This window comes from Alosa pseudoharengus, unplaced genomic scaffold (assembly GCF_046254945.1).
Source record: "Alosa pseudoharengus isolate Yale_2024_CS ecotype anadromous, Long Island Sound unplaced genomic scaffold, YU_APseudo_1.1 YU_APseudo_1.1_scf_20, whole genome shotgun sequence".
NCBI classification, from domain to species: Eukaryota; Metazoa; Chordata; class Actinopteri; order Clupeiformes; family Clupeidae; genus Alosa; species Alosa pseudoharengus.
In genome coordinates this window covers 35,623,556-35,651,424 of record NW_027468664.1, presented here as the reverse complement: position 1 = coordinate 35,651,424, position 27,869 = coordinate 35,623,556, and the positions used below count along the sequence as shown (strand labels likewise).

The window sequence follows — 27,869 nt, the reverse complement described above, 5'->3', positions numbered from 1 at the left end:
AAACTTTAATTGATTTTAGCTCGTGTTTGATTTATCGCGGGCACGGGTCGGGTAACGGGCCAAATATGAATGGGTCTGGGCGGGTGCAGATTTAATTTTGATATTATCACGGGTGACGGGTCGGATCTGGTGCTGAACTTTACGGGTGCGGGTGGGTCTCCAAAAACGGACCCGTGCAGGACTCTGATCTATAGCATGCCTGTAATAATACAATGGAATCATAGTCCAAAATACTCTTCTTTTCACGCAATGAATGAAACATCAACCTTTCAAAACAGTTCTTGTCACATGAGTGCAATGGATAATATTATACATTTTGGGGAGTGTGCTTGAGTCATATTTAAGTGTCTCTGTGAAGAAGCATTTTTTTAAGAAGTCTCTATGTGTATGTCTCTCTGTGTGAATACCTTCATCCTTGACACTTCAGGAGGATCAGGAAACTCGGCCACAGTTTTCTCAATATCATCCAACCACTGGACCAGGTCATGTGATTTTCTGCGGTACTGATACCACTGAGGAGCGATGGCAAGAGCCTTGTGCTTCCTTGCCAATCGCAGATCCTAGACATGGAAACAATAGATAAACCTAATGAATACTGTATCTTACTTAGGATCATACCTTCAAATATTTCAGTTAGGTAAAAACACAATCAATCAGAAAGGCAAAAGCAAGCATCTATTTCTGTTACCATAAAACTTGCCCACGTGACCACAATGGGCAGAGTGCTCTATGACAAACTCATACCAGCCTAGGATGACAGAAGGAAAGTCCTTTGTTTAAACAGTCTTATGGTGTATCCACAGAAATCCTATGATCCCTGACTGGTATTAATCTCTACTAGACCCTAGGCTCATGGTTAGATTTTTTTTGCAGTGTATACAACTGTTGTCGCCACAATTGTACAGTACAATTGCATTGTAATGGCTGCTGTTGGACTGGCATGTTTCTGTCACTGTATGAAAACATATTTTAACAGTAGAATAAACAGTAGACATTTTTACCCCAAAATGTTATACATACTGCTCAATACAGCAACCATGGCTGCTTTAGTGATACTTTGGAACATTGCTTATGACATAGTCCTCAGATTTGAATTGTTTGCAAATACATCTTAATTTTTCATCTCATTGGGTCTGTAATTAGGTTTCTGAGGCCTGAAAAGACATTAGGTGTGACCATGTTGCTGAGAGGAAAAGAAAAAATTAAAAACAAAATATGTGGATATCATGTTTCTCTCTTTTTCTGGTTCTTCAATTCTTGTTTCTGCAAAAAGTATGCTATGGCAATGACACACCATAGTTTTATTTATATATTTATGTTTCATACAGCTGTATGATTTTTTCCAGATTGCACATGGCATGGTATTGTATGATTATCAACTTCATGTGTATGTGTATGTACCTTCACAGTGTCATATTTGCTGCTGAGATTTGAGTGTTTGTTGTGGACAGCTTCTCTGCGATCAGGGTCTTTAATTCTCTTCTGCAAACTCTGTCCTTTCAGCAATAGGTCCTGCACTGCCCCTTCCTCACAGTCCTGAAAATATTATACACACAGACACACAAACATATACAGATACAGTACATCTTACTACATCATACCCACAAATGGATCCACAAATCATTCGACTTAATTTAAGAAAAGTTTGACATCTCATCCTGAAAACAAGCAAATTTTTCTGCCAGTGCGTTAAAGGAAAATTCCGGTTTTTAACACTTTAAGGCCCTTTTCTGGTTTGTTTTGGATGAACTAGAGTGGTGGACACCGAAATTTTGACGATTGGTCCTGTCTCGACTTTTCTGACTCATTTTGAATCGCCTTTGACTTCTCAGGGTGGCTGGCAATGGGCATACTGTAGTAGGCTACTCAAACATGTCCTAAAACAACCCTTAAAGTTCGTTTTCAAAACTGTGCAACTCACCGAGTGGTTAGTGGTGTTCGTTGATTATTAAAAGCACATATATTGGCGCAATGTATGATTTCCAGCCATCTTATTTGCTATTGTGGAACTATTCACAACCGCTCAATATTTGAACCTGAAGCATAGACGGTGGCGCAGCTATCAACGTGCAATGAGTCTTCCAACAGAAATCAATGGGATTTTACAAAATGCCAAATAAAACACGACAGAAACTGTATTTCGCTACGCTACTTGTTTTGGAACATCAACGAACACCGCTAACCACTCGGTGAGTTGCACAGTTTTGAAAACAAACGTTAAGGGTTGTTTTAGGACATGTTTGAGTAGCCTACTACAGTATGCCCATTGCCAGCCACCCTGAGAAGTCAAAGGCGAAGTCAAATTCAAAACGAGTCAGAAAAGTCGAGACAGAACCAATCGTCAAAATTTCGGTGTCCACCACTCTAGTTCATCCAAAACAAACTAGAAAAGGGCCTTAAAGTGCTAAAAACCGGAATTTTCCTTTAAGTAAATTTGTCTTGATAAGACTCCTTAAAATAAGTCAAAGTCTTCTTAAATTAAGTCAAAATGATCTTTTGAGAGAGCTCTCTCTCTCTCTTTTTATCTCTCTCCAACACACACACACACACACACACACACACACACACACACACACACACACACACACACACCTTATCCTCTTGAAAATCCTCTTCTTTTAGATTTTCACCATATTCCACCTCTTCTCCCAACAGATTTAGCCAAATCAGAGCCTCACTGTGATACTGCTCCAGCTCCCGAGCAGACACCTTACCATAGATACAAATACATGTTAGGCCGAAAATATTTTGAAGACATTTAAGTCATTAAAGCTATGCCAGTCAGTATTAACTTTCAAAAGTACTACTTAAACAACAATATAAGCAATATGATGTTCTCTTACAAGCCTTTACAATGTGAAGTGTCACACAGCATTATAAAGCTTCTTTGGGGCTGTATTTTGGGTCACCAGTGCATGGTGTAATACTTGTTATTCACCCGCACAAAGTTGAATTCGGTATTTTGCACGTTTATTTTTTAAGCATTGCGCCCAGGGGTGTGGCAATTAACAACCTCCGGAGGGGCCTAGCGCGTTGTCTAAAAATCGCTCTCATACACCACCTAAACCTGGTCAGAAGTCAATGGCGAGTTGTTCATATGCTATTTTAAGAGTGCATGTCACCAGTCATATTGGCAGGTGCATGCACCATCCTTCTATCATTCATGAACGCACACCAGCGCATGTCCATGCAAAGCATTACAAATTGCACGATTACAATGGGAAACATAATTAGAACAAAGATATTACGAAATACTGTACATCTCATAATGAGTAGTTATTCACCATCATTTGCAAATTGGTAATGACGGTTAAAAGTGATTAGGGGAGAGGCGAGAGACACGTATGGAGCACAGCTGAAGACGCACTGTCACGAGATATAAGCAACTCCTCTGCAGGATAAATGTTGTTTTATTCAGTCATTTGAGCAATATTAGGGTAAGTGTTGCTTTTTCCAGCCTATGTTTTCAGTGGTAACCCATTGTCAGTCAATAGTGAAAGTAACTGCATATAACTGTCTTGTCGTTGACTGACTCCTTGGTGAAGTTAGTTTCACTTTGCCAATGAGTTCAAATAGACGAGTGCAAATGCGTGAAGGCTATGCTAGGTTTTAGTAAAGCATGGTTTAAGAATGACTATTCTATACGGTCTCGTAAGCAGCCTCCTTCAAATGCGCCTTTGAATGCCAAAATACCGATGCATTTATTTGACATATCGCGCGTTGCGCCGTTAAAGGGAATGACAGATGTCATTCTCATTGGTTTAAAATGATGTTACGCCCCAAACACACCCATATGACTGATTAAAAGACCTATGAACACCTTGTGAAACCCCTCCCAATGTGAACTGGACATCTTACTAAATTTGAATAGACTTTTGACGAGTGACGATGCACTTTAGAATGTCATGATAGGGCCCTTGACCTCTTACCGTATTTTCTGGACTATACGTCGCACTTTTTTTCATAGTTTGGTTGGTCCTTTTTTTCATAGTTTGGCTGCGACTTATAGTCAGGTGCGATTTAAATCGTGATTAAATGTTAATTCCTGCTGAATGACATGATTCTCTGCATGAACCATGGTAACATTACCGTCTACAGCCGCGAAGGGGGTGCTCTAGGCTTGTGACTCGCTGGTTTGTTAATTTAGCCTATTCAGCTTCCCAGCCACTTCCAATGTTCAACACAGCCAACCGCTAGCATTTTGATAATCGCTAGCATCTTGCTAATCGCTAGCATCTAGCTCACAAATTACACAGCAAATGACAACGGTAATTCAAACAAGGCAAACCAACGTCTAGTCATCGTTAATATTCCACATCTGGCAGAAAGGAGACATCATCACAACAAACTGTGCAACCAGGAACTGACCTTTTAATTTCCTTGTCACCAAGCTAACCAACATCAAGCTGGCTCAATAGTGTACCTGAAAAACTTTCTTACATTAACATACCTACTTGACACCTATTCAGCCTGTTGTTCTGTGTGCTATTGTGTAGTTGAATAACTTGCCTTTCCATATTAAATGTCTGTTCTTGGTCTTGGATTTCGTGAAATAAATTTCTAAATAAAAGACTTATAGTGCAGTGCGACTATATATGTTGTTTTCCTCTTCATGACACATTTTTGACTGATACGACTTATACTCCGGAGCGGCTTGTAGTCCAGAAAATACGGTACTCTTTATGTATAAATTATGCTGCCAGTATGACACAAAATTGGCTTGATAAATGTTTACCACATATGATTATGTGGAAGTTTACTAGCAGCAGTAAAATATAACATTTTTATCAAAGTAAAGTTTATATGATATTCTTGGCAAGTGGGCATAGACAAAAATATTGAAATGGAACAGAATGCAGGTTCCAAAATTAATCAAATGAATTACATGACTAAATTTTTAAGTTTGTGATGCCAAGATAGGTATGTCTGAAGTACAGCACTGATGTGAGTGCAGATACCTGTCCATCAGTAATTCTCTGAGCAACAGCATGAAAGTGTTGATTAAGCTGATCAACTTTGGGTTGCACTGTGGCCTGACAGTGTTCGCCATGGTTTTTGATTAGGTCATCAGCAAGGTCATTGAAAACCTCTACTTTACCATGCATGTTGTCGAGTTCCATACGCAAATTCTGAAAAAAAAGAGGTAAGGTATAAAAGTCATGTCTCTACAATGTCTCTACAATGTCTACATGTGTCAAACTCCAGGCTGGTTGGCAAGAACTGCCAGGGGCAGTTCGGGAGAGGAGTTGCAAAAGTGTCTGTCAAGTTGAACAGTTCCTTCTTCATGTTGTGCATACAGTCAATACAGTCCATTTAGCATACACCCAAATTACTGTAAATCTGAATGTCTAAAAGGTGTAAATTGTTAACACGATTATATATCAGAGCCAAACACACCATAAACAGACGTTCGTCACCCCCCTGCAGCTCTGACTCATCCATTTGTTTCTCTGCTTGATCCATCCAAGCAGTGATCTCTGCCATGTTCTCCTCTAGAATGGTCATCTGCCTCTGATAGTCCTGAGTAGACAGACATTGGATTATATTACCTTAACGCATACAAAGTCATTTTTTTATAACACAACACACTGTTTGGTGCAACAAATGGTCTATGCACAGTCATAAGAATGCATAAAGGTGCGGAATGGAGTAGTTTTGTAAAACCATGTATGGACACAACCATTTGTCAATATTTGGATGGAGATGACTGGTGTTTTTAATACTACTGGAAGATTGCCAACCAATGTTCTTAATGTGGAAAGTAATGATTGATTCTTAATCTTTGATTAATGATTTTATCTTTCACTAATGACTTAAACCATAATTCAGTGAGTTGTCTCCAAGCAATAAAATGCAGTCATGTGATTCATCAAGATAACTTTGTCATAATGACCTACAAAAATATTACCTGTGAGACCTACCTGTAGCAGATTAAGCCACTCCTCACTACGAGATGTGACAGCAATCCAGTTGCAGTTAAGCAGGCTGACCTTATCTTCCACCAGACACTCCTGACCCTTTAACACACTCTTAAGAGCCTCTGCCAGTTCACGTACCACAGCCAAGTGTGGCTGCTTCCTCTCTGTCTCATCATGGGTTGCCTACACGTGAAAACACACAATGATTGAGGTCTTCTCTGATCTGTTTAATTATATGCCATTAAAAAACATAAATTCAAAAATGACATTTTTGAAAACAGAAGTCTAACAACAATGCTTATAATAGCTGTGGCTGGCACTCACTTTAGGCCCAAAGTGGAGGGAATGGATTTGATAGCCTATTTTATGCAGTTAAATGCTAAAATGTTCGAAAATGTCCTGATTACCAGTGGTGCGCGGTTCTGGTCACACGCTCGGCAAATATTTTAATCAACCCAACTGCAACTCGAACCATGAATATTAATTAAGACAAAATTATACTTAATCCACGTAATAAGCAATCTGATTCGCTTACTTGCAAAAAGTGCGCTGTTGGTGAGGAACTGGATTATCATGCTGAATGAAGCACAAAGCTTTACTGAAGTTAAAGCACATACACTGTTTAAAGTCACAGACACTGTGGTGTCAAATCCAAATTAAATAATACAACATCAAAAGAAGTCCGCACACTGTGGATGTATACTGCAGATGATGGCTTTAATGCACTCCGGAGCATTGGCTAGTGATTTGTAATGAGTGTAATGCCCATCCGTGAATTTGTGTCTGCCGCCGGGTCTGAACGCATAGCCTATCTCACGGTTGCATCCATTACAAACAAACATGCAATGTGAACGTCTGGGATTGGGGAGAGCACTAAATGCTCTACTGAATAAGCACAAAGTCAAACCTTTAAATGAAAAACACTCTTTAATAATCCAAAAAAATAAACCGCTAATGAAGCAAACTTGTGACCATCAAAAATCGTTTATCGCTTGTAACTCTGTGATACCAGGATGTACAGGAAGGCATTTGGCGTAGCAACGGAGGTTAATATGCTCCATGTTTTGTCCAAATGATGACTGTCTATCATCGTTGCACTCGGAGAAAACCGGAATGTTTCATTCGTCCCCCGTTTCAATCGTCCCGGTTGTACCTACTCAAAACGCAGATAGAACCTTATTATTCTAAGGTAGCGAAATAGCTTTCAGCATGATTCATGCCCTATTAAAGTGTTCGCCTTTGTAGTTTGGTTTCGTGATAGCCTATGATAAACGGCTTATGGCCAAATATGTGAAAACGTTAAAATACAGTACGTGATAAACCCGGAAAAAGTTGACAGTGATTTTTTCATAATCACTTTGGAGGGTCATAGAAAAATGTATTGCTGGCGAGGGAGGGTCATGTCTTTTTGGACTAATGCTCCCAAAACTCCTCCGGTAGCCCCTTAAATAAATAACGAACAGTCCCTAATCGCTTATCGCCTGTAACTCCGTGATAACAGGACGTAACAGGAAGGCATTTGGCTGAGCAACGGAGGTTAATATGCTCTATATTTTGTCCAAATGATGTCTGTCTATCATCGTTGCACTCGGAGAAAACCAGAATGTTTAATTTGTCCTGCGTCTCTACGGCTGCAAACGGGATTCACTCGCAGTTAACCAAATATTTCTTTATTAGGGCAGGGCAGGCATATTTCTGGCTATTACATTATTTCTAAACCAGTCTGCTAAAGTCTGTAGTGAAGTCTGTGTAGTGTTTTCCAGGCTCCATTTCTTTTTACGAGACACCCTGCTCACTTGAGCCATCTACCGGTTGTTTGGGTTGTTGCAGCGTCTCACTGGAAAAATACAAATTAAAGTCGCGTGATACCGCGTGATCCCACGCGCGGACCGCGAGTGAAGCTGGCCAAGTCGAAGCACTGCCCACTGTACATGTATACGGTAGTAATGTAGTCATGTGTGATAAGAATCCTTGTACCTTCGCCCAGGCCAGTTCTGCCTCCAGGTTTTTAGGCATCCCATCCACTGCTGAGCGACGTGTGAGCTCAGCATCTGTGGTTGCCAACCACTCAGTCAGGCAGTTCAACTCCTTCCGCAGTTTCCGTGACAACTTCAGACTCTTCTCAAGCTCTTGCTTTCCTTCCGTCACCTGTTAATCAACCCACCAGAATTACATCATAACAATACATAACATTACAATGTACTTTTTACTTGCTGTAATTCACTGCTGTACACTGACCTGTGCTCCCAGCTGGTTGTATAGAAGCTTGAGTGCTGTAAGGCGTTCATCAAGTTCTTTTGGTTTCTCTGTCTGTTGGCGCTGAACCACCTGCCTCCCTGTCTTAATCACTGCTTCCACTTCTCCCTTCACCTCACTGAGACTTTTATACAGCTTCTAAAGAAATAAGAGGATTTCATAGTTTTGAGAGTGTGAATGAGTGGATCAGAGATTGAGTAAAGGGGGATGTTTTAGAATAATGTAACCACTTATAAAATATAATACTTGCAAATGAATGTACACTACCAGTCAAATAATTTGCACCCACCCGTTCAGTATGTTTTCATTTATGTTAATTGCTGGTTGTTGAGTGAATAACATAAGATGAAAATATAAAAAAGTATCCATTCCAAAATTGGAAAAACAGAGTATGTGACCATGCATGTCTTTAATGGTATACTATTAACTGGTTGTAAAGCCTAAGGTAGGCATTGATTTACTTCTAAAGCCCAAACATTTTAGATGCACCAGAAACAAAATACAACTGACTGAATGTCACATATTGTGATGTCATGTGACTGAATGCCAGAGTATATTTTACCCATTGTTACACATCAACCTGTAGTGCTTAATGATATATCCTCAATTCTCACCATGCACTCATCAAGTTGCGCTTGCAGCACATCTTGTTCCATGCTGTGGACTGCAAAAACACCAGATTGTGCCTTGACCTCGGCAAGGACATTCTCACATTCCTGGAGTCTCTGGTCAAAGTTGGCTGGCTTCTGGAACAACCTAAATTTTGCATTTACTTCATGCAACCTTTTCTGCAAGAATAACAGTGAATTGGGAATTAAATGGTATAAAACACACACACACACACACACACACACACACCACACACACACACACACACACACACACAGATGTAATCAGCTATAACATTGTGATGAAATTATATCTGATAACAACAACTGCTCAGCTGAGGATGAACATCAGATATAGCCTTTATTAAGGCCTTGATATTTTTGGTGTTGCTCTTCAATTTGAACTACAGGAGCACTTTCATAGCATAATTCTTTTCTGCATAATGTTTATATTTATTTTCACTTGAACCTACTCCGCCCTACTCTTGCAACTTTTAATAATAATAATGATAATAAGCTTTATTTGTATAGCACCTTTCATACAAAGTGCTTTACATTTGGAACATGTAACACAATAATAGAAAAGAATCAGTCATTCCTCGTTGTTGCTGTGGCCGTTTATGATCCAATCAGCAACATATCAGAAATATAGAAAAGAACATGTAACACAATAATAGAAAAGAATCAGTCATTCCTCGTTGTTGCTGTGGCCGTTTATGATCCAATCAGCAACATATCAGAAATACTTAGTAGTATATAGGCTTTGCTAACAAATGCTTAGGCTAACAAATGCTTAGGACACGTTGATGTGGACTCCAAGCAATTAGCTTTAGTATGTTCTTAGTATTAGTGATTATATGAATTTATATCGGACGTTTAAGGAACACAACGACCGGAAGACTGGCAGCCTTAACCCTTAACCCCCTACAAGCACGCCATATGGCAACAGTGGCAAGGAAAAACTCCCATATTCCAGGAAGAAACCTTGAGCAGAACCTGACTTAATAGGGGGAGCCCATCTGCTTCTGGCTGGCTGCAGCTCTAAATGCAGTCAAATGTAAAATGATCTGAAAAAGTAGTCTACAAGATAAGATGAGTTAACTAAAGGCTCTCTTATACAGGTATGTTTTCAGGTCTTTTTTTTTTGAAGAATGTGCATGTTTAATGTAGAGGCAGGGTGTTCCATAGCTTTGGGGCATAAGCAGCTTCTCCACTTTGCTTTTCGAGCACTTTGGGACCAATTAACGGATTAGCATTAGAAGATCTAAGTTTCCTTTGTGGTTGATAAGATATTAAAAGCTCAGAGATATATGAAGGTGCTATGCCTTTCATAGTTTTGTAAGTAATTAACCCTTAGAACCCTAAGCTGTTTTTAGGGCATTTTCACTACCTTTATTCATAAGGATTTATTCTGGTCATTGTAAGTGCCACACACACATATTATATATTGTTTTTTTCAGCAGAGTCTAGGCTATCCAGATCATTCCATGTATTAGTACTAGCATTGCTTTTATTTAGATTTTTAAAGAATTAAAATATAAAAAGCATATTATAAAGATTATTATATTTCGACATGTATCTCACCACAGCAAGCTCATAGCTCTACATGCATTTCATGTGTGTGTAGGGCAGACTGTCCTGAATCGGGCAATATAATTGCCATGTTGGAGGGATACTCTGGGGCTGAGCAATTTACAGAAATATGTGGTGTATGATTTACGGAAATAAATGGCATTTTTTATTTAGTGATGAAAAATGACCTTTCTGCGCTCCATATCTGTGACACGAACTGATCTGACCTGACTTGACCCGAGGTTGCGTGTTAGCCTGCGTGCCTATGCACTCATAATGATTCTCAACTTTTTACTGGATTGCCATGAACAAAGTAAGGGCAAAAAAGATGTTTCTTTGTTGAACAAATTGGGATGCAATGTGAGCCTTGAATTGTATGCCATGCAGGAATTTGCTAGGATCTTAAAACCGGATTATGAACATAGAGAAACACACGATAGTGTTGGATTATAAACATGCTTTGCCACAAGAACAGACAAAAAAGTGGGGTAAGTCCAGCTATATGAAGTTATTATTTTGCTGTCACTTTGTCTTTTTTATAACCCAGAATGATGTACTTGGTATCAAATGATAGCTCTGTGTCTCCTCTTTCATCTGGCATGTGTGGCATATCTATCCGATCACGGGTCCGCGAGTAATTTAAATGAGAGTAATGGGTGTGCAGCGTTGGTTTGTGTACATGACGTTATTATTTTGCAGTCACTTCGTCTGTTTTTATAAGTCAGAAGGATCGATAAACATGGTACCAATGGATAGCCCTATGTCCCCTCTTTCATCTGATATGCTTGCCATATCGATGCGATCACGGGTTCGCGAGTAATTCAAACGAGAGTAATGGGTGCGCAGGTGAACGCAGAGAAGTATAGACTGTAAATATGATGCAATTTGATTTAATTTTTCATACTTGATCGTACAGACATGTGTGTAGTCTCTTTGGAAAGCCCCACTTCTGCTCTGTCATGCAATAAAGGTTTCATCTCGCTGCGATGAACAGTTCCGTAGCAATTTAACAGAGAAGAAAGGGTGTGTTTTTTGACGCACTTTGCGTCAATCGGGTTCTAAGGGTTAACATAACCTTAAAATCAATTCTATAGGAAACAGGGAGCACAGGGGTGATGTGCTCTCTCTTCTTGGTCTTAGTTAAAAGTCTAGCAGCTAAGTTCAGAGTTCAGAGTTCCAGCTCAGGTGGAAATAAGTTGTCTGAGTAACTTTACTGAAATTGGACTTGAAGCTTAACTCTGCATCAAGGACGACACCTAAGCTTGTTACTTTTGGTTTGACCTGATGTGTCAGGTTTCCAAGATTACTAAGAACGATGTCTCGCTTTGATTTTGGTCAAACCAAAAGTACCTCTGTTTTGTCATCATTTAGCTTTAAAAAACTGTTGCTCATCCACTGATTAATGGAGGTTAAGCATGCCATCTAGATTAGTTGGCTCCACAGTAATATATAATTGGGTATCATCTGCATTGCTGTGGAAGTTTACATTATAAGTAAGTAAGTATAAGTATATATACTCTTTTGATCCCGTGAAGGAAATCTGGTCTCTGCATTTATCCCAATCTGTGAATTAGTGAAACACACAGCACACAGTGAGGTGAAGCACACACTAATCCCGACGCAGTGAGCTGCCTGCTACAGCGGCGCTCGGGGAGCAGTGAGGGGTTAGGTGCCTTACTCAAGGGCACTTCAGCCGTTCCTACTGGTTCGAACCGGCAACCCTCCGGTTACAAGTCCAAAGCGTTAACCAGTAGGCCACGACTGCCCCTAATTAATTATGCTGACTTATGATTTTTCCTAAGGAAAGCATAGGGAAAAGAGCAGGGGACCAAGACAGCTCCCCTGGGCCACACCGAAAGGCAAGTCATGTTTTGTTGACACATTATCTCCTAGACTAACATAAAATCTCTGCCAGTAATGAAGGTTTGAAACCAGTATAGAACATTATCACCCACCCACTACACAAGGTGGTGAATAATAAAGTTATGGTTATGGATATGATTATGGTTATGGATACGCTTTTGTCCAAAGCCATGTTATGATCAATGGTGTCGAATGCCGCACTCAAATCCAGAAGAATAAGGATTGAGATTTTGTTTAAGTCAGTAGCAAATCTGAGATCATTGACTATTTTTACTACAGTGTAGGACCGTTACTGTGTTGTGATTTGATCTAAAACCTGATTGGAATTTTTCAAGGATACTGTTTTCGTTGAGGAAGGTATTTAGCTGATTACAAACAACTTTTTCAAGTACTTTGCTCAGGAAAAGTAGGTTTGATATAGGCCTGTAATTGTTTAGATTAGTATGGTCAAGATTTGACTTTTTAAGTAAGGGTTTTACGACAGCAGTTTTAAAAGCAGTCGGAAATATACCTGTTGTTAAATACCTGAGGAGGTATTTATTATCTTACAAATAAAGGGAGCCAAGCTATCACATATGTTTTTGAGGAATCTAGTAGGGGGGGCTGGCTCTAAACCTATATGACCACTATCCGCTATGCTAGCTATGCTAGGGGTGGTCATAATAAGGCACCCTGAACAGCAAAATGTAGGCATAGCAGGGTTTGACATCAACTGACTGAGACCAGCTGATTGCCTCTGAATCAATGCTATGGTCAACTATTGGGTGTAACACATCACATCAGGCCTGCTCTTGGACCAGTATCTCTTTTGGCTATTGTTATTGGGGGGAAATTATAGTAATTATGGGATCCATTGGCATAGCCTGTTGTGGGGCTAAATGAACATTTTCAAACAACCTTTTTCTAAATGATTTCCAAGCTGAAAGAAATTGACCTGACCACAGCTTGACCTATTGACTGATGCATTTACTGGATTAAAGGCGCTCTAAGCAATGTTGGGTAATGTCACTTCTGTTGACTTTTAAACAAAACAGAGAGCTAGCTCGCTACTCCCTCTCCCTCCCTCCCGTGCAATTGAAACTCTCCTAAACGCGCATCATGTCCGTGATTGGCTGGAACAGTCTGCTATGCTTTTATGTTCCAGGCTGGACCATGTTGTTTTTGTTGCCGTTTTTTAAGCCTGGGCTGTCCACAGAGATCACATATTTTACAGTTCAGGGCACAGGCAGCTAGGGGATGGTGAGGTGATGTTTGCTGTATGTGTCAAAAAATGTTTTAGCTTAGAAACCACGTAACATCGCTAAGAGCGCCTTTAAGTTCAATAAGTGTTGAAAGAGTTGGCTTTTTCTACATTCATATTTTGGTGTTTGAGGATGCTAAAATGTGTGAAAACTAGTTTTGCCTAAATCTACTCACGCATGTGCCATCCAGATGTCCTTTAATGCACTCAGAGAACTCAGTTTCTTTCAACCTCATCTTCATGTCATTCAAAGTCCCCTCATGGTCTGCAAGGTCTGTCTGGATTTTCTGTAGGAGGTTTATTTTAAGAGAACATTATAGCCAAAATGCAGTATGGTAGTTTTTTTTCCAAATGTTTATAGAACAGTGCATAATTAGAATGTCTCTGGAGACCCATACAAATAGAGGATATGTAAAACATGAAGAAAAGTGGGTAACTTTGGATAAAAGCATCAGCCAAATGAATAAATATGTAAATTATATCAGTTTATATGTTTTGCATTTATTGATGTGTGGGTGGGTTAAACATGTACTAAACAGATATCTCAACAGCTATCAATCAGCCATCTTACAAGAATGGACACACTAAAATACATGTGCTCACCTGTGCTTCCTGCGGGATTTGTGCGGCATCAATATGATCACTGAGGTAAGCAGTAAGGTGTCGGTCCGTGGTGTTTAGAGAATCGTTGATTCTTTGCAGAGTCTTATCATTTTCCTGTGTCCACTGAATACGGCGTTCAAGCTCCTGCTGACGATATACCATCTAATAACAGAAATGATACAATTCAGGGCCTAACGGCTAATATTCTATTACACATGTGAAATCATAGCAGTCCAAATCCAATATTGGCATGAGTCACTATAGTTCATACACAAAATCCCCTCCCCCTAGACCCACAAATACAAACATAAAAACAGCTGGTGTCTACCAACAGAGTAATGGGAACGCACCAGCAGTTCACACACTGAGCACTTGTCCTAAGATCCTTTTCCTGTCTCAAATATAATCATAGTTCATACCTGGAATGTTGGGTACCTCATGTTTCTTTAGTTGTTCAACCAATAACACTGTATGACCCACAAGAGTTACTTGACCTCACACAATATAAAGAGGAAAAAACCTGCTCATTGACCAGTGCAGTGCTTCTTCTCCACTTAGGAGTTACATCATCCCCAGCTTCACATTACAACACAACAAACCAAAATATAACCACACCCCCAACGCACACAGGCACACACACACACACACACACTCACACACACACACACACGCTTAGAGACTAATCCTCAGGCTAACAATCTATCTTTAGCTCTGATAATCATTAGCTCTTTTCACATACACAACCCCTCATCTCCAGCGAAATCACCAACACACAACACACACATACACACACAGTGAGTTCAGCCTCACATTTCCAAAAATCATTTAAAGGAGTACATGGTTTCTATGTTGAAACTGCTGTCATTTATCATGCACCCTCCACTGTTGGACTGTCTGTGACAATCTGAATCAGTAAGATCAGCAATCTGCTGAACACTTACACCACTTTACGCCTTTTCTGAAACTTCTTCATTTCCGTTCCTAAGAAATAGCACTAGATATAGAATTGCACTGGTCTTTATATCACCTCTTGAGTTAACAATAACATTCAAAAGAAAACTTGCTTCGCTTAAATGAGCCTTTACATATCTGAAATTTGTCTCATACTCACAAAAACTTGTGTTCCATCAACAAGTTCAACTATTTCCTCCCCTTTATAAATGAGGAAGATGCTGACTATGCCACTACACATCCTTGTGGCTTTCGTACAGTGTTATGACTTGAACTCATATAAGCCTTTTATCTTTCAAGAGCATTATGTATAAATGCCATCACATGACTATGCCAGCTAAAGGACATTCTGTGAATGCTTATCTGTCTGTCGACAGTCAAAATCTATATACAATTCATGAATCAACAATTACATTCTGCACTTTTGGGATGCCCCCCAAATTTACATATACCAGTCATATAGCAGATAACGAAGCTCAGCTACAGGAAGTCACGCCTTCCTTACTATTGCTACTTGCTAGGTTTGACAGTTGAAAACCCATCTTACTAAGCATTAAAACTCACAATTCTGATTGTTAAGAAAAAACATGAAAAATGCACACATGTCAATAAGTATACCGTCTTCACGTTATCCGGAGAAATATTCTTTGGTCACCGCTATTGACCAATGTATGGCTCCCATTGACTTCCATTCAATACATGTAAACAAAACGTCAACTATGTGATTAAACTAACACTTATGCCAGCAGCCATTTCACTTTGATAATAAACTACATTTTGGTACAACATATATACAGCAAGTACCTGAAGCGCAGTGCCATGCTGCCATCTGGTGGCCTGAAATATGTAATGTAGCCCATTATATTTATTAGAAAAGAAGCGACAGTCGAATAATCTTGTACTTCCTTGTCAATTATTCGTGTAATCCATCTGATATATTGTGTCTTTTTAAACTTCGTTCCTTTATAAATTGTGGTGTATCATTAAGGTACATTTTGGAATCTAATTACTCTGACATCCGACATTAAACGACCATAAATTTGAGCAATGGGCACAATCTTAGGGGCTGACATTTTGCTTAAAATTTCTCCTCACTGCTTAAGCCAAATTCTGTTATACCTGCAGTATATGTTGTGCCAAAATGTAGTTTATTATAAAGTGAAATGGTTGCTGGCATAAGTCAGCGGCGTTAGTTTAAGCATATAATTGACGTTTTGTTTACACGCGTTGAATGGAAGTCAATGGGAGCCGTAAATCGGTCAATAGCAGTGACCAAGGAATATTTCTCCGGATAGCGTGTCGGCGGTAACAAGCATGGCTGCAGTGAAGGGAGTAACCATCACATTGGTAATGTTTCTGATGTCTGCCAACTAGCTAAATTACTGTCTGGGAAAAATAGACAACGCAGTTGGTAATGAGATATCTACTAACACGCTAGCTAACTTCATATGCTGAGTAAACAAACCAACAAAATCCCTTGTGTGGTGGACATTTTAAAATATGGTGCTTCTTTGAGGTAACTTGCATATGAATCCATATTTTGAGGGTGCATAGCTTGTATGTAGTGAGTGTATAAGAGCATGCACAGTCTCATGTTCCCACTCCTTCTCCATAGACCAAACTCTCCCTTTTTATGTCTTGCTTAGCAGCTGACACTAACTTATAACTAAGGCAGTACAGAAAAATCAGATAGCCTACACAGCAGTGCAGTAGCAAACTAAAATTGATACTGAGAGAGTACAAAGCTTCTCATAACAGTAACTGTGACTTTTAGCTTTCAATAAATACAAAAGTACCCTCTGCATCAGCTCATCCCAGCGGGTGTTGAAAGCCTCCAGTTTGTGTGCGATGAGTTCATCCATTACCCCGCCATCAATCAGTGTTTGAGATAGCTCCTGGATCTGTGTGCGTCCTTCCTCTGGGTGCTCCCGCACAAATATATCCAAACCCTATTGAATTTGCATACAGATGACATGTGAAATGCACATGGTACATACAGTATGAACTATAAATATACAGTACCTGGTAAAAAAAATCATACAGGACCAGTAAAAACAACACAAACACTTCAGTCTCAGTCATTTTTGTTATTCTTATTCTACATGAATAGATAAATAAAACATAAAAAACTCATAGAGGATGTTCATTCAGCTGTTATATTTTGTTAGACATAACCAGGGGTTGTATAAATACTGTATATATGCAATGGTGATTTCTAGCCTATGAGAAATTATTTTTTTTCAGTTGACATGTAGCCTTGTATTACGGGCTGTGAATTAAAATATCCTAGGCTACAAGCCATGCTCTAATGCACCGCTTGTTACTGAATACGTTGTTGAGATTAGGCTAGGTAAGTTAGGCTAATCTTGATAGCCTAGCCTATCTTTAATGCACCAGCATGTCATTCCTTGATCTTGGCATTTAGGCTACTGCAAAACATGTAGGCTACTGCATACACTTTATTGAAGTTAGTGTGTATCTGAGGTGATTTAATTGAATAATGCATAGATAGCCTAGACATAACTCCAGCACGGCAATACAACTTGATGATGGTCGGTCAGAAGGCAGCTTGCCGTAACTTCGCACCATAACTTCAATCGAGTGTTCAGTAGCAGTGTGTATCTAACGTTACGGGCTTCTACCACAGTTTCCCCTTAGCTTTTTGAAGTTACGGCAAAAACATCATCTTATTTCCCTAAAAAAACAACCGAATTGAAACTTGATGTTTGTCTACATGATAAAACTTGACGAAAAACACATTTTCGCCAAAATCGAAGTTACCATCTTCTGCCTTAGTGCGGCAGTACTGTAGAGAGTGTCCTCACCTCACAGTGTGGTATGGCAATTGCTTTTAAGAGGGGCCTGTTAGAAAGAGTGGTTTGCACAGCAGTTTGCATCTCTTAAGGTATTGGGAGGGAGGATTATGTTTTCTAAACAGCTACACCTGATGAGTACCTGTCAGGATCCTGCCTGGATGGAGTGACTTTGTGCCACCCTGGTGGCCACTTTGTGTAGTGTCCTGCGTGTGCTGTGTTTCTCTGGTTCCCCATGTGCTTTGTGTTTACCTGCCTGTCACCTGCCTTTGTCTCCGCCCCATCTCCTTATTTGGTCTGTGCTTCCTGTCTTGTTAGTTTTCCCTCCGTTTCTACTTCCACACCTGTTCCCCGTTATTGTCTCGTTGGTCTTGTCCAGTCCTCTGTCTTTCTGTTAATTGGTCTGTATATTTTTACCCTCCTGTTTCTCTGTTCCTTGTTGGATTGTCTCTCTGTTTACCCTGTCAAAGTTCTGTCTGTTAGTAAGTTTGTCAGTCATTAAAGTGTGTTTTTCTAAATTCTGCCTTGCTCTTGGGTCCTATCTGGGGACAGTACCGTTATCTATGGTAGAGTAGGGCTGCATGAGTGTATACCTCCAGGGTCTCTGTAAGCTCTTCCACTCCACCTTCAATGTTCTCCATCTCATCCAGTTTCCTCTCCAGCTCATCCAGCCAACCATTCTCTTGCTGTAAATATGCCAGCAGTTCACACCAGCAGGCCCATACCTCCTGTTCTTAGGAACATAGAATACTCTTTCAGAAATCTTGGTACACACACTGGTACTCATAATGACAGCATGTATATCTAACAAGCACATTAACATATCTGGGTATTATTACCATTATTACCATAATTCACATATATAACATCAAACCACAGAAATGAGAAAAGCAAAGTATGGGCACCTGCAAAGTCTTGCTTTTGCCATTAAGGCGACTACACAGATGAAGGTAGTTTGTTGTTAAGATGTCCAACTCTGCCTTCAAGGAGTCGTGGGCAACTGGAGGAGCCTTAGCAATAAAGCTGTTCACAGTGTCTGTTAATAAGTTCACCTTCTGTTCCTTCTGATTTACCTCCTCTTGTGCCCTCTGATGGATAAGACAGAATGTTGACATGAGATGCTGAATAAAAAGAAAATTAAAATGATTCCAGCTGATTTCCTTTGTGTTGAGGCTAACCTTACAATTTTTCTTCGTTTTGGGATAAGTAAGGTGTTAATGCATATCTAAGAATTAATGGTCTTCCCATTAACACTAAGGGCCCTATCTTGGCGATTTAAAACACATGGTCATTGGCGAATAGCTTAAATAAATGTAGGGGTTTGTCCAGTCTACATTGGGGGTGGTTTTGTTATCAAACGTCGGGCGCCTGGCACAAAAAGGCGATTCTTATGTTTCTTAATTAGTCATGGGTGCGTTTTGGGCGTAACATCCTTTAAACCAATGAAAATGATGTCTGTCATTCCCTTTAACAGCAAGCAGCGCAACTTCAAACAGCGCATCGGTATTTGGATGGTCACCAGCGTATTTGAAGGAATCTGCTTGCAAGCGAGACCGTATGGAACAGGTATTCCACTAAACCAAGCTTTACTAAAAGCTAGCAGAGTAAAGGCTACACACATCTGCACTCGTATATTATTTGAACTCATAGGCAAAGTGAAACTAACTTCACCGTGGTGTCATAGTCAACAACCAAAACAATTATACACAGTTAATTACTTTCACTATTGACTGACAATGGGTTACCATCGAAAACATAGCCTGAAAAAACACTTACCACAATAATGTTCAAACGACTGAATAAAAATCCAAAGGACATTTATCCTGCAAAGGAGTTGCTGCTTACATCTTGTGACGGTGTGTCTTCAGCTGTGCTTCATATGCGCCTTTCGCTATAGACCAGGTTTTTCTTGGTCACTGGCGTAATACCTTTAGATGGTGTAAGATAGCAATTTTTGATTACGCGCCAGACCGCACCTTATGTTGTTAATTGCCACACCCCTTGGTGCATTGTGTAATAAAAGAGAAGGGCATGGCAAAACATTTGAGTGTAAGATAGGAATAAACTTTGCGTCGTGATAAGAATACGCTATGCTCTGCATTTTTGATCGTCAACATAGGGCCCTAAGAATGAGGGTGTGTTAAGAATGAGGGTGTGTTACATAAACCAAACCAAAATGAAACTGGACTGGAACTTGAAATAAGTATTTTAAAGTGTAAAAAAGGGGTACAAAAAAGGAATGATGCAGTCAGTTGTACCTATTTGCTGCCATCTTGGCCATCGGAACAAAGTTAAAAATATTTTGTTTTGTTTGCAGGGACCCTCCTCACCATAACATATAAGTATAATTTATCACCCGGAGAGAAGAAATACTCTTTTCTGATTGGCTGGCGGGTGGCCTTTAATTCTGAATAACAGGACACCGTTCCATATAAATGCTTATGAATGGTAACTATAACAACCATAGTAGGACGACGGTTGCAGCGCTCTAGAATCTTTTGGTTGCAGGCTTCCCAACAATGGAATCAACTGTAAACAAGCTAACTGTCCATGCTAAAGTTGTACAACAAGCTGAACTAGTGAGCTTCTTTTTAAACAGAACCGCGTGTTTTCAGTGTTTACAGTGGCAACCGGGTGATAAGCGGGATAACGGCCTTCGCTGCGCGTCGGGGAGTTTTTGCCCCTCGCCCTCGTCCATTAATTCCGTATAACAGGACACCTCGGCGGCCGTTATCCCTTACATAATGTTGAGCCTAGTCAGTGGCTTAAAGTAACAATTTACTATGACATAGTGAGCTTGCCCTCAAGGCTATGCTATAAAGTACCGAAGTGTGACGTTCCGTTTCCATGACGGCAGAATCACTGTATCTAAACAAACTTTCGAAGTGGCTAAAATATTGAATGTAGACATGTGGTATCATTTCTAGCTAATAATTGTGATGATTTAAAACAATGTAGGCTATAGCCATTTAAATGTATTTTACCTGCTAGGCAGCAGCTTAGCCACATAACAGGATTCCCTGGCAGGTGTAATAGAAAGAAACAATATTCCAGTGGATATTTCATGACTGGGGCTGTTAAGAGTCAGTTTTTGATAGAAAAATAAAGCCAAAATATGTCTGTGAATTTAAGGACTTTAAATGCATGCTGTGAAGTTACATGCAGGCCTCTTTTACGGAGGAAACCCATGCTAAAATAAAACTCTGTAGTCACGGATTTGATTGTGTTGGTATGAATATATCTTGTAGTATGTGATTCCTATAGTGTAAAAAAATATACCAAATTTTCCTTTTCAGGCACACCGCATTGTCACCGTTGAAGCCAAGATCTGCTTAAAGTTTCTGTGGCTGCAGGCACACCAGGCCTTGGTTGTCATACTGTTCAAAGTCAAGAGCTTTCAAATGATAAGCAAAATGCATACATAAGCTAGCGTGTCCAGTTTCTTGGTTTTAATACAACAAGCTGTCTTACAAGTCTCTTAGAAGTAAAGATGTAGGGGTATTCATCACTCTGTGTAAATCTGTGTGGACAAATGATAAAACAATGTAATTTAAATGCTTCTTTTGGGAGTTAATCATCTACAGTACATAATATTTTTAAAATATTCGGTAACACTTTACTTGACACTGTCAACATAAGAGTGACATGACACTGTCATAACTATATTATGCTTTTATGTATTATGCTTTTATATCTTTATGCAAATTCAGGAATGTGAGCTAGTGAATGTCATATTGATGTCAAGACAGCTATTCGTATCCTTCATGATATCTTAAAGGTGCTCTAAGCGATGCCATGTGTTTTTTAGGCTAAATCATTTTATGTCACTTACTGCAAATATCACCTAAACAACCGCTAGCTGTCTGTGTCCTGAATACACAGTAAAAAAAACTGCGATCTCTGTGGACAGCCCAGGCTCCAAAAACGGCAACAAAAACAACCTGGGCAAACCTAGCCCATAAAAACATAACAAACGATTCCAGCAAATCACAGACGAGATGCGCGCTAGTTTCAATTGCATGGGAGCAGCACAGGAGGGAGGGAGAGGAAGTAGCGAGCTAGCTCTCTGTTTTGTTTGAAAGTCAACAGAAATGACGTTACCCAGCATCACTTAGAGCACCTTTACTGACAAATCAAATGGGTACCACTTTCCTATAGGTCAAATAATGTATTTGTTACACTGTCATAATGGTGTCATGACAGTCAGTTGAAATATCCTGTCACACATCTATCTAATTATTTAATCCTTATGTCAACATGTCATGAATACAAAAAGAGGTAGATTTTCTGTTTATGTCAAGCTGTCATGACAAAGGCATCATCTTGTAATGTCATCCTGTTTAATGCCAAGTTGTCTTAATAAGGACACTCCAAACATATTTAATGTCAAGTTGTCATGACAAAGACAACCTCTGGTAATGTCATCCTCGTTAATGTCAAGTTGTCATTACAAATATTCAAAGACTCCAGAGAATTCTTTGCAAACAAGGGATAGAGCTGAAAAACAATATTGGATGGCCAAGGTATTTTGGACCTCAGATGGCACTGCATTTAAACCAGACCTGTTTCTGTAAAGAAAATCATTGTATGGACTCAGGAAAACCTTTGATAATCATTGTCTATGAGCAAAGTTTGATACCCAATTCACAAATGCTTAATCACGATTAATCACTGAATTTCTATAGTTAATTGTGATTAATCACATATTTTATCACATGATTCAAATTCTATTATTTTGCATTTCTGAACTTTTCCAGGAGTCCATATTAACAATATAAAGTATCTTGATTGGGATTCAAATGAAAGCAAATCAGGTTACTTTATTAACTTAACTTTTAGACGTAGATCTATTTGATTATTTGGTAACACTTTACTTGACGGGTGAGTTCATAACACATTCATAGCAGCTGTCATAAACTGCACATAAAGCATTCATGACTGTTTCATGAGACATGACTCAACATTCATACCAAACCTTTCATGAATGTGGAAGACAGAACGACGAGAACTTAAAAGTCAAAATAAAAGTCTGAAGTCGCAAAGCAGCATTGCCGTTTTTGGTCCAAACCTCTTACCTGATCACGTCACATCTGAATCAATGGGCTACTCCAGTGCCAAAAAGACAGAACATGTTCAAGCAAATAATATTTGCTACATAAAAATGTATTTGTATTATGATGTAACCTTTGCAGATGATTTCTCATCTTTTGCTACTGGGAATGTCCAACCGTTCCAGGTTACACAAATACAGGTCAGCTGAATGTAGGCTAGTTTACCTCCCAGTGTTAAACTCAGTGATTACGAATACTTCACAACTTGTATAGTAAAGTGACATTCGATGTAGACTTCATAAGATATTCATGGAATATTTACAAAGGCTGGATAGATTAAATTAATGGTATCCAGGTTACACAAATACGATGTTGGACTTTTATTTTGACAAGTTGTCGTCGTTCTGTCTTCCACATTCATGAAAGGTTTGGTATGAATGTCTCATGAAACAGTCATGAATGCTTTATGTGCAGTTTATGACAGCTGCTATGAATGTGTTATGAACTCACCTGTCAAGTAAAGTGTTACCGATTATTTCAAATCAAATTTCAAAAGATGTGCAGCAGACCACACAATGTATTCTTCAGAAATATAACTAATATAAACTGAAATAAATGCTACAGCAGAAGTGCATGCACAAAATGTACACACATTATAAAGGGCTTAACAAACAGAAAATACTCCATAGCCTATATTCATTATCTTTGAGTTCAGTTGAAAATAAGGAACTTTTCATATTTTGAAAAATGTGTACAGGTGTGCAAAATGTAGTTTAGGTCTACAGCACATTTCAATGAAGTGCATAGGCCTAACAAACAGAAATAGCCTAGTCCATATCTCCATGTTCAGTTCACGTGTAACAGTGTGAGTGTAAACAATGTTTAGCTTGTAGGCTAGATTAAAGCTTAAACTTGAAGTGCTTTGGTGATATTTTAATTTCTAAGCCGACACTGGCACCGACATGAGTGCACTGCCATTTTATACAGTCTATTGTGCACTGTCACTTACCACACACATCAGCGCGGAAGTTAACTGGCAAACACTGGATGAACAATGGATTTTATGGGGCAGCGTCGACCAAATAGAACTGATTGTGATTTGATGCTGGTGTGGGGAGTTGTATTGAGAAGAATGGAATCTAATGTAATTGAATGTCGAAAGCAGAGTGCACACTCATGTCGGCATTGGTGTCCACAGTGATTTTAAACACCGTTCAGCCAACTGGGAGTTCAGAACTGCGTTGGGGTTTATTATCTCCATGACTACAGAAGGAGGACTAGAAGCCTACTAGGAAGCAAAGTTCTTATAATCTTTGCTAGGAAGTATCTGGCAGTTAAAGGGTCAAAATAGTAGCAGCCAAAGAGGATTGTTGATAACAGAACAAGTGATGTAAAATAAAAAATCTTTGGCAGCATGCAATTAATGCGTTAGCCTACTACTCTTTAAGTATAAGTATACTCTTTTGATCCCGTGAGGGAAATTTGGTCTCTGCATTTATCCCAATCCGTGAATTAGTGAAACACACTCAGCAGACAGTGCAGTGTTTCCCATACATTGACTTATTTGTGGCGGCCCACCACAATATCAACATTGACCACCACACAATGATTTTCCAGGTTGTACTAAATTGTGCTTAAAGGAACACGCCACCCAAAATCAGTAGTGATATATGTTCTTACCGTAACTTTCACGAGTTGAGTCGTACCTCTCCCGCGTCGGTAGGTGCACTCAAACGCTCTGTCGCGCGGCGCGAATGTGTTAGCATGTTGCTATGCTAGCGGGCTCTGCCGTGGCCGTAGAGAGAGGCACATAGCAGTATTCAAACACCTCCACGTTTTACCTACTTAAATATAGTTGCACGAGTAGTTGATGAAAAATGTTAGGGCACACAACATGAAACGTGACGATTTTCCAAGCGAATAAACATGAGAACTACAATGTGTGGCGCAATAGCACTTGGGAGTACTTCGACCTAGCGTGGTAATATTATTAACACCTAATTGTAGATCCTATCCACCACAGAGTTTAGAATCCATGCTGGATCGACCCTCAGCCTCTCCCTCCCCTCTGAGCGAGAGAGGCACACACACTAGAGATGCGCTGATGGGCTATTATTTCAACCATAACTGCATAGCAAAACTTATCATCCATCAGCCATCCATCAGCACTAAAGTTTGTTGACCAATTTTCAAAACTGCACCCGCCATCCGCTGGTTGTTTTAATGTAGGCTATATGGGTGATGCAGCGCTGCTGACGTGAGGCTAGAAAGCCCTTGCCTGTTCTAGAAAGACTGATCTAATGCAGCAAATATATTAAAAGGCAAAAGTCGTACATTGGCTAGGCCTATCCCCAGAATATCAGCAGCAAACTCAGTCTCTGTCGCGCAAAACAGTCTCCAAATAAAACGCACATCGGCCTGTTGCCTATTCTGCCAGCTTGTGACAATATATCGTCCAAAATGCTTGATTGCATTGCATTCTCCACATTTTTAGCTACATTTTCATGTACCACATCAGCATTTTTGTTCAGTGAATCTTTTGTAAATTGCTTTACAATTACCGTCGGGCCCTTGTCAGCAGACTTCGGCTTGCCTCTTGCCATATTCACTCCTTGTCTTCCGATGTCATTTCTGAGTCATCTACAGATGTTCACCTCCCTAAATAGAACCAACTTCAACCTGTTATATCCTAGATGAGACTGCCTGGGTTATTTTGCTTAGATATTAGCCTATATATGAAACACATAATTGTAGCCTACCATTCAGGGAATAGGCATTTAAAAGAGAGACAGAGAGTGATATGACTAAGAAATGACATCGGGCGATGGCAGTGCGAGATGTTCAGAACGTAAGAGCTAAAACTTCTACAAACTCACTAACATCCACAGCGGAAAAAGAAGGTAAGAAAAATAGTCTGAAAACTTAGATGTGTAAGGCAAGCAAGCAAGTTTGGCGGTTGTTACTAAAAATGTGAACATGCACGTTGCATTGTTGTGCGGTGGACTTTCAGAATGAATGGAGTCGGAGTTTCTTTAATATCGAGGCGTCATATTTGTCCGATGGCCTGCTAGGCTATAAAATGAATTGCGATGTCTGTCTGAAAAAGACGCGCTCGTGCAGTCAAGAACAGGCTTGTCAGTCAACCTGACATAACAGTGTGTAAAGTAGCCTATAATGTGAATGACTTGTTATTTTATCAAGGATTTCTTTCTTTTAGCAAAAAATAAAGTAGCCTACAATAGGCATTAATTAGTAGGCCAGGAGCATGCTGAAATTATGTGGCAAATTGCGGTTTTTATTACAATGATAAAATTGTAAAAGGACGTGACCGAAGCTGAGGCAAGCCAGGCAATAGGCCTATAGGCTCGACGGTAACTGTAAAGCAATTTACAAAAGATTCACTGAACAAAAATGCTGATGTGGTACATGAAAATGTAGCTAAAAATGTGGAGAATGCAATGCAATCAAGCATTTTGGACGATATACTGTCACAAGCTGCATGGCAGAATAGGCAACAGGCCGATGTGCGTTTTATTTGGAGACTGTTTTGCGCGACAGAGACTGAGTTTGCTGCTGATATTCTGGGGATAGGCCTAGCCAATGTACGACTTTTGCCTTTTAATATATTTGCTGCATTAGATCAGTCTTTCTAGAACAGGCAAGGGCTTTCTAGCCTCACGTCAGCAGCGCTGCATCACCCATATAGCCTACATTAAAACAACCAGCGGATGGCGGGTGCAGTTTTGAAAATTGGTCAACAAACTTTAGTGCTGATGGATGGCTGATGGATGATAAGTTTTGCTATGCAGTTATGGTTGAAATAATAGCCCATCAGCGCATCTCTAGTGTGTGTGCCTCTCTCGCTCAGAGGGGAGGGAGAGGCTGAGGGTCGATCCAGCATGGATTCTAAACTCTGTGGTGGATAGGATCTACAATTAGGTGTTAATAATATTACCACGCTAGGTCGAAGTACTCCCAAGTGCTATTGCGCCACACATTGTAGTTCTCATGTTTATTCGCTTGGAAAATCGTCACGTTTCATGTTGTGTGCCCTAACATTTTTCATCAACTACTCGTGCAACTGTATTTAAGTAGGTAAAACGTGGAGGTGTTTGAATACTGCTATGTGCCTCTCTCTACGGCCACGGCAGAGCCCGCTAGCATAGCAACATGCTAACACATTCGCGCCGCGCGACAGAGCGTTTGAGTGCACCTACCGACGCGGGAGAGGTACGACTCAACTCGTGAAAGTTACGGTAAGAACATATATCACTACTGATTTTGGGTGGCGTGTTCCTTTAAATCTGATTAGCATCATAACCACGCTGCGCTAATTTGTTAAAAACTGTTGCATTCAAGTTAATTCGGCAACCCTACCACCACAAATAGAATTTAATTCTGTGGGAAACACTGCAGTGAACACACAGTGAGGTGAAGCACACACTAATCAAAGGCACTTCAGCCGCGCCTACTGGTCGGGGTTCAAACCGGCAACCCTCCGGTTACAAGTCCAAAGCGCTAACCAGTAGGCCACTGCTTTGGCCGGCTCGCAAGCTTAAACAAGTGTGTGCGGCGTGCCTATTGTTTTGTTTCCAGTCTAGATCCGGTGTGGTGTTGTAGTTTTTCTTACGTTACTAGTTGTTGCAACAGCATGTGAAAAAACTACAAAGAAAGAAAGTTAATCTCGCGGCAAAAAAATTACGCCGTTAAAATGGGTTTGCGTTAATGCCAATAATAACACGTTTAACTGACAGCACTAATCTACACATGGTTTGACCAACATAGGCATATAAGGCAAGGTCTTTTCCAAGGAAGACCTTGAATATTTCAGGAAAACAATGCAAAAGATAATTCTGCCCATATTTAAACAGTATTTCTCCATAGAGGAAGAGTCCAGGTGCTAAAATGGCCTGTCTGCAGTCCAAACCTGTCAAATTAGGTGCAACGTGGAATGAAACAAGATTAAGAATAAACTGTTGAGCAACTGAAATCCT

General features: G+C 39.9%; 1 protein-coding gene across 1 annotated transcript in view; it reads right to left on the bottom strand.

The window, feature by feature from the left end:
• The window catches only part of dmd (dystrophin), a 541,017-nt gene that overhangs the window by 252,853 nt on the left and 260,295 nt on the right, over positions 1-27,869 (bottom strand). The window contains exons 27-40 of the mRNA XM_076297170.1: positions 18,730-18,912; positions 18,418-18,552; positions 16,808-16,960; positions 14,061-14,222; positions 13,634-13,744; positions 8,789-8,962; positions 8,157-8,312; positions 7,896-8,066; positions 5,922-6,101; positions 5,398-5,520; positions 4,959-5,129; positions 2,593-2,709; positions 1,402-1,536; positions 408-560 (exon numbers count right to left, since the gene is read on the bottom strand). Of these exons, the coding sequence (XP_076153285.1) occupies positions 408-560; positions 1,402-1,536; positions 2,593-2,709; positions 4,959-5,129; positions 5,398-5,520; positions 5,922-6,101; positions 7,896-8,066; positions 8,157-8,312; positions 8,789-8,962; positions 13,634-13,744; positions 14,061-14,222; positions 16,808-16,960; positions 18,418-18,552; positions 18,730-18,912 (2,124 nt within the window). The remainder of the gene's footprint in view (positions 1-407; positions 561-1,401; positions 1,537-2,592; positions 2,710-4,958; positions 5,130-5,397; positions 5,521-5,921; positions 6,102-7,895; positions 8,067-8,156; positions 8,313-8,788; positions 8,963-13,633; positions 13,745-14,060; positions 14,223-16,807; positions 16,961-18,417; positions 18,553-18,729; positions 18,913-27,869) is intronic.